This window comes from Acanthisitta chloris, unplaced genomic scaffold, assembly GCF_000695815.1.
Source record: "Acanthisitta chloris isolate BGI_N310 unplaced genomic scaffold, ASM69581v1 scaffold12765, whole genome shotgun sequence".
In the NCBI taxonomy this organism is placed as follows: Eukaryota; Metazoa; Chordata; class Aves; order Passeriformes; family Acanthisittidae; genus Acanthisitta; species Acanthisitta chloris.
In genome coordinates this window covers 9,632-17,484 of record NW_008674328.1, presented here as the reverse complement: position 1 = coordinate 17,484, position 7,853 = coordinate 9,632, and the positions used below count along the sequence as shown (strand labels likewise).

General features: G+C 52.3%; 1 protein-coding gene across 1 annotated transcript in view; it reads left to right on the top strand.

Moving 5' to 3' along the window:
- Positions 1–6,670: 6,670 nt before the first annotated feature.
- Positions 6,671–7,853, top strand: part of LOC103802775 (cytochrome b5 type B) — a gene marked incomplete at its 5' end in the record, with an annotated part of 2,786 nt that continues 1,603 nt past the window's right edge. The window contains 2 exons of the mRNA XM_009075297.1: positions 6,671–6,799; positions 7,273–7,299. Coding sequence (XP_009073545.1) covers positions 6,671–6,799; positions 7,273–7,299 — 156 coding nt within the window. The remainder of the gene's footprint in view (positions 6,800–7,272; positions 7,300–7,853) is intronic.

The window sequence follows — 7,853 nt, the reverse complement described above, 5'->3', positions numbered from 1 at the left end:
CGGGAGAAGGGCAGGGCCTGGAGGTGAGGAGGGACAGAGATGCCGGGGGGCAAGAGGAGAGGGTGAGCGGGCCCCGCCCGGGGGTCCCTGTACCCCTGTATCCCCATATCCCTGTATCCCTGTGTCCCTTATTCCTGTGCCTTTACATCCCCATGTCCCCATATCCCTGTGTCCTTATATCCTCTTGTCCTGGTATCCCTGTGTTCCTGTGCTCCTATATCCCTGTGTCCCTGTGCCTTTACATCCCCATGTCCCCATATCCCTGTGTCTTTATATCCTCTTGTCCTAGTATCCCTGTATTCTTGTGCCCCTGTATTCCTACGTCCCTGTGCCCCTATATCCCTGTGCTCCTGTATCCCCTTGTCCCTGTGTTCCTGTATCCCGTGGCAGCTCCCCCAGTCCATGTGGTCCCTGCAGTTGCCCAAGAGGGTCCCTGAGGTTGGGAGGTGTTGCAGGTCAGGGCAGCCTAGGTCAGGCTAGGGCAGGGGCTGTGCTGTTGCTCCTCTGAGGCAGCTCTGGGTTCCTAGGAACTCTGTTCCAGGCAGGAGCAGCTTCTCTGCAGCCACAGTGCCTCACTGCAGGGGCAGGGCAGGGCAGTGCTTTGAGTGGGAAGCTCCAGGGACAGCACAGAACCTGCAGGAGAAGGTGGTAGAGATGCAGGAGAGGAGCAGCTCCTGCCTAGAGGAGTCTGGGAGTGATGTAGCATCTGGAATACCTCCAGTTCCCTTGGGTGTGGGACAAGCATTGGTTCTAGGCTTGATCATGGAATCATGGAATGGTTTTGATAGGAAAGGACCTCCAAGCTCATTTCACTCCACCCCCTACCATGGGCAGGGACACCTTCCACTAGGCCCAGGTTGTTCCAAGTCCCATCCAACCTGACCTGGAGCACTTCCAGGAATGGAACAGTCACAGCTTCTCTGAGCAACCTGTGACAGTGCCTCACAACCCTCACATCAGGAATTTTTTCCCAAAATTTTCCTAATACTCCTAAATATCTTTTCCCAACATTTTTGATACTGTTGCATTCTGCTTTTGTGAAGGTCCAGAGAATATCCCAAGTGCTGGAAGATGGGAATAGAGTGGGAAGAGACAGTAACAGACTGAAAAGGTTTTCAATCCAGCTTGGACTAACAGCAACACTTTGCAGCACCTGCAGGCCAATGTGCAAAGGTTGGGCCTTGCAGAAGACACTAGAGTGAGTGCACATGTTCCAGCCTGCTGGTTCTGCTCTGAACTGAACTCTGGTTCTCCCCCAGGCACGTGTGGCTGAGCCTGTGCAGTCACACGAGTACGGGCAGAGCTGCCGAGGGAGGGTGGAGAAGGGAGGGAGCACCTGCCAGCTGGAGCTTGTGCCTGGCTCTGCAGCTCTTGTGCTTGTCTGTGGAGCTGGACACAATCTGCTGTGCTCTTTGGGCTCATATCACAGAGTCACTGAGGCTGGAGAAGACCTCCAAGACCATCAAGTCCAACCTGTGACCCATCATCACCTTGTCAGCTAGACCAGAGCACTGAGTGCCACATCCAGTCATTCCTTGGACACCTCTCCAGGCATGGTGACTCCACCACCTCCTGGGCAGCACATTCCAGTGCCTGACAGCCCTTTCTGTGGAGAAATTTCTCCTGAACCTGAACCTCCTCTGGCACAGCTTGTTTGCTCTTGTCCTGTCCCTTGTTCCTTGGGAGCAGAGCCTGACCCCACCTGGCTGCACCTCCTATCAGGGAGTTGTGGAGAGCCAGAGGGTTCCCCTGAGCCTCCTTTTCTCTAGGCAGGGCAGTGTGTTAGGATGGGGTGGGACGTCCCAGATGGAAGCAGAGCAGTATGTTGGGGTGGGATGGGATGGGATGTGCCAGGTGGAAGCAGGGCAGTGTGGTGGGGTGGAGCACCACTGGTGTTCTGTGTGTAATATGGAGCCTGAGACCTGCTCCCTGGGACACCTTGAGAATTATAAGAGAAGGTTATGTGGAGACCTCATAGCGACCTTCCAGTGTCTGAACGGGCTCCAGGGAAGCTGGAGAGGGACTCTGTGTTAGGAGCAGCAGTGACAGGACAAGGAGTAATAGGGACAAATTGAAAGGGAAAATTTGGGTTACATATTAGGAAGATGTCTTTCCTGTGAAGGTGGTGAGGGCACAGGTTGCTGTTGCTGCCCTAGCCCTGGCAGTGTTCAAAGCCAGGTTGGATAAGGCCTTGAGCAACCTGTTCTGGAGGGAGGTGTCCCTGCCCAGAGCAGGGGGTTGGGACTAGGTGATCTCCAAGGTCCATTCCAACCCCTGAACACACTATGATAAATGAGCCCAGAAAAGCACTTCAGCCCCCACAGCAAACCAGGTTTAGTAGTGCCCTGAATGTCACCTTGAGCTGGTGTTTCACCTTGAGATGATATTTCACTCTGCCCTTTCCAAGCCCTTTGTCCCATCTGTGTCCCCTGATATGAGAAGGACCAAATTGGCTGAGGGAAGGGCAGAAGAATGAGGCCAGTGTTGAGCTGTGCCAGCAGTGACACAGAGCTGTGCTGTGCACACCCCTCACTGGCACAGGGACACTGGGGACGGACACCAATGCCTCATTTATTGGCAAAAACACTCATTTCTATCTGTTCCCCACTGGAGTGCAGGGAACGACGTGGAGCTGATGGAACTAGCAGTGTAGATGTGTGCTAAGTGTTACTGCAGAGCTCTGTGTGGCCACAACCATCAGGAGATCACTGCCACGTGTCCCCTTGGCCCAGTGTGGTCACTGAGGCAGTGGTTGCCTGTCCTGGCCTTTGGTCATGAATTGTTTGCCAGGATTGCTGAACCCTGGGCTGTTACCTGGTGGGTTGTGCAATCCCAAAGGAGCTTCACGGCTAAGAGATTGAGTTTTGCTTCAGGATTCCTGCAAACTGTGCACAGCAGCTCAGCCAGCCTGAAATCCCTGTGGTGCCTCAGGTGTAGATGAGCTTAAACCTCCAATTTTCTGTATTTACTGTGCAGTCGGAGTCACTAACAAGACATTTGTCCCATAGTACAATTGATTGAATCATAAGCACGTGAGATGTGCAGAGATGGCAACTGGAGAGCCACAGGTTTTTGTGAGAGGTGTAAATCTCCTGTGCCTCAGGAGTGAGTGCCTGAAATGGAATGGGATTGTTTGGAGAGAGCCTTGTGGGGTTGTATTTTCTCCCAAATCTGGGTAAGTGGAGCACCAGGATATGTATTACCATTCCTGGCTGCAGTGGTTAGAAATGCAAGTGTAGACTGTGGTCTGAGCAGAAGGGCCTGATGCTCAGGTGGTATGAGGGAGGCAGCTGTACCTCTCTGCAGGTGCTCTGAGGAGAGCTCACACGTACCCCTCAGCACACTGGTGTTCGAATCTGTGGCTTTTCACTTGTGCACAATCTGTAATCACTTTATTTTCAGTTCCTCTGCTGGAGGGACACAGTTTATCTCTATTGCTACACAAGGCCAGAAGGTTTAGGAGATCCATGTTTGTCCAGGAAAGCCTTCTGTGTGTTATCTGAGCCCTCAGGGCACAGCAGCCCCCACAGCTCTGTCGTGACACTGCTCCTGGTCCCTGTGATCCCTCCGAACAGGGACCCATTGGAACCAGTTTGCAAGTGGAGGGAGCCTGAGTTGGGGCAACAATAGTTGGTGTGAGGTATAATGTTCTTCCAGAGAAGGAAATACTCTGCTCCTGACAGATTCCCCATACAGTTTCATGGCTCTGTAGGAGTCACTCTCTGTTCAGGCAGGTGCACAGCAATGTGTGGTCTGTGCTGGGAGGAGCTGGAGGTGAGAGTGTTATCACTGTGATGGAAGGAGAAGGGTCAGAGGGTTTCTCACATCAAAGAGGCAGCAAGTTTTTAGGTTCTTATCTCCTTACTGCCCCAGCTGTAAGAAACCAATATCAGACAGGGCTTGGAGCAGCCTGGGCTAGTGGGAGGTGTCCCAGCCCATGGCAGGCTCCTTCCAACCCAAACTATTCCATGATAACACCCTTCTTGGTCCTTCTGCATTTATCAGGCTGCTCCTCCTGGGCCCTGGCCTGTGTGCTGCTGGCACATTATGATGGCACAGGAGTAAACACTCCTCCTTTTCCTGGCTTATCCTAGTGCCAGGAGCACTGGGCACTGGGAATGGAAGCTGCATCCCTCCTCACCCTGATGAGCTTGGTCTCACCTGACAGAATGATCTAATTAGTCCTGGAGCTTAGTGCTGCTGCTGAGCTCATTTGTGCCAGTACCAGCAGTTCCCAGGGAGGTGTTTGCAGGCAGGCCCTTGGAGTTTGTGGAGAGGAAACTCCAGGCTCTCTCCTTGGGCAGGAGGTTTGGGATGTGCTCTTGGAAGCCTTTGCTGTGACTCACTTACTCACTGTGTGTGCTGAAGACTCAGTGACACTGAGGTCCCAGTTTTATTGTCACCTCTCTCCTGGTTTGATTTCAGCTGTTTCTTCCCAGAAACTGACATTTTCCAGCCATTGTTTCCTCGGGAAGTACTTCCCCCACCCCGCCATAGTTCGCAACACTTTCTGTTTCCATGTTTTCCTGCAGGAGCTGCAGCTCTGGGAAGTTTTGTGGCAGAGCCAACGACTTCCTGCACAAACAGTCTGGGTTTACCTTTGCTGGGGGAGGACAAGGTGGGAATTGTCTGCCTGAGGCTGTGGCTGGGGGAGGGAGGACTTGCAGGAACAGCAGATGCCAACATGTTTTAAAGGTCTTTTTTCCTTTAGGCTTGGTGAATGCTGCAAAGGACAGAAGTGCACGAGTGAATAACTGTGGGTTTAGCAAGTGCAAAGAAAGGTTCCAGAGCCACGGATGTAAAGAGGAGTGAACTCTACTGTTCTCCTTGTCTCTTGAGCTTTCTCCTTCCTCTTGTCTGCTGTCTGTGCAGGGAGTAGATGTCACTGAGAGCCAAGATTCACTGCATGATCCCTGTTGCTGCAGGGTTTTGCCTGCCCTTTGAGGGTGGATGATTAAAGGTTTTCTTCTCATATTTCAGATAGTCAAATATCAAAACTGAATTATCAGTTCCCTGGTGAGACATCCCTAAGGAGTTCTCCTAAAAGGCTTAGATAAATGAGAATCTTTTCATCCTCTGTTTTTTAGGGATCTTAGCTGGAAGCTGGGCAGTTGTTCTGAGTACTGAGCACAGACAACACGCAGCAGTTCCTGATCCAACTCCTTTGGGATCAAGCAATCCTGAGGGCTGGTGTGGGAGAAATAGCAGCACCAGCTGCAGCCAGGCACAGGGAGTGAGCTGTGACTTGGTGTCACAGCTGACCCACCTGGTAACTGCCTGCTGCAAACTGTGTTCCCACTGCAGACTTTGCCCTTTGTGGCTCCTGGGGAAGCTCCAGGGTGGGTTTGTGACATTCCTGGACAATAAAGGGATTTATTCCAAATAAAGACCTGTGATATGAGGGTTGCAGGATGGGCTGCAGCAGCTCTCTGGAGCAAACAATGCTGAGTGTGTTTGTTGTGGGGCGGGACAGCCAGGTGGGAACAGCCAGACTTCTGGCAGCAAAAGCAGACAAGCTGGAGAAAGAGTCACAGTGACAACTGTTCTGTGTCTGGGAAGGAGGTGGATATTTCAGAGAGAAACAGATGTGTTGGTTTGATCTGAAATATAGTCCAAAGCTGTTTCTTCCAGGGTCTGAAGGGGCTCCAGAGGGACTCTTGATTAAGAACTGCAGTGCAAGGATAAGGAGTAATGGGGATAAATTGAAAGAGGGAAATTTAGGTTAGATAACAGGCAGAAGTTTTTCCTGCGAGTGTGGTGAGACACTGGCACAGGTTGCCCAGGGAGGCTGTTGCTGCCCTAGCCCTGGCAGTGTTCAAAGCCAGGTTGGATAAGGCCTTGAGCAACCTGTTCTGGAGGGAGGTGTCCCTGCCCAGAGCAGGGGGTTGGGACTAGGTGATCTCCAAGGTCCATTCCAACCCCTTAACATTCAATGATTCTCTAAGCCAGGGCTTGTTCCCTGATGCCCTGGAAAACTGGGCTGTTCCCTGTGTGTGCCAGAGAGTGTAACCAGTTTATTGGTGTAACTATGTTAGCTGATAGCTCACCTGAACTGTTTGTTCACATTGAGGCTGTAAAGACATTGCCCTTTGCTGGGGCTGTGGTTAGTGCTGTTCCTGGTATTGTGGTATGGACAGTGCTAGAGGAGAGCCCAACCCAGCATGGGAACAGAACTGCACCAGGAGCTCCTCAGTTCCTGACCTGTGACCTACAGCAGTGCCACTGTCACTGTGGGGTGTCCTGTACATCTGGTTGTTGCACTCTGGGTCTCTGAAATCAGCGTGTCATGTCAAACAGTGTAATTTTGGTCGTAGTTCTGTGTTTCCTCCCCCCTAGTCGGAGGGATTGCACACTGGGTCAAGTTCAGTATTTTTGGGGCTACACAGAGTTGTGACTTCTCAGTTCCTCTCCATCCCTCATTGCTCAGCGCTGTACAGAGAGAGGCTGTCAGCCAAATACTGTCATTTCAGGTGTACCTGGAGAGACAGAGTATCCTTCCCCTCCACTGTGAATTCCTGAGCAGAGCTTGGACAGTGACTCGTGGGCAGATTTTATTAATGGTGTTGTTTGAGGTGTTCATAATGGACAGAATAGGGTGGAGGGAAAGCTGCTGACACCTTCAGTGCCTTTCTGCATCCGTCCTTGGCTCACCTGGAGTCTTCCCTTGCAGCATCCAGGTGGAGAGGAGGTACTGCTGGAACAAGCTGGCAGAGATGCCACGGAGAGCTTTGAGGACGTTGGGCACTCCACGGACGCCAGGGAGATGCTCAAGCAGTACTACATAGGGGAGGTGCACCCGGTAAGGCCCAGCTGGGGTGAGGGACTGCTCTGTGCCAGCCCCAGGCGCACACACAAGACCTGTCTGAGGAAATAAGTCACTACTTAAGGGGTTCAGGCAGTCCCGGGATTTCTGCTGGGGAAAGAGGATCCTGGGGGGGGAAACAAAGCTAAATTCATCTTCCCCTTTCACTGTTCAGAGCAGGTGTCTCACTACAGTTAAATCAGGGCAGTTAAGGTGATCTCATGGGTTCCTTCTGTGGTTGGTGGTACCATAACCCCCTTTGCCTGGTCATTCCGAGCTCAGGAGGGTCAGAGTTCACAAAGGCACAAACCCCAGTTCCTGCCTGCCTTTGGGTGCTGCAGGAAGGACTCCTATGAAAGCTGAGCCTAGGCAATTCCCAGAGCTGAGGACTAAGCACAATTCCTCCCTAAAGCTGCAGCTTTCCCTTGGAGTCAGCACTTACCTTTCCTCCTCTTTTTCCCCCCTGGCAGCAGGACCGTAAGAGTGAAGGCTCCAAGGTAAGCCCTCAGTGTTTCACTTCTCTGCTTTCATTCAGTGTCACATGACTTTGGGGTGGGTTTTCCCCCCCTTTTTTTCCGGTGAAGCCTGTGGCTTTGTGTTTACACAAACTCCCAGGCAGGTCCTCCCTTTGTTTTTGTTCTGAGGCTCAGCAGGCTCCTCAGTGGGAGCTGGAAGTGGATTTGTGTGCCCTCTCTCCCCTGGCAGCAGTGATGTTGTTTCCACACCTTGAGCCACAGACCAGTTTGTGCATTTCTTGCTGTGTCCCGACCACAGAACTGTTGGTTCCCTTGTTCCCTGGGAGCCAGGCCCAGAGTTGGCTGTCACACAGGAATTCTCTGTTAGCTGCCCCAGGGATCTCTGGTGTTGCTTAACACTCAGGTAGCCCTGGATTAGAACAGGGCAGAGCCTTGCAAAAGTGCCTCTGGAAGGGATGGGCAGAGGGAAATGGCAATAAATAGAATCCCAGCTGGGAGGTAAACATGTGCCTCACAGCTGGCTGGGCTGGGAGGCCTGCACAGGGCTCTGCCTTCAACATGGCTGTCAGGAGATG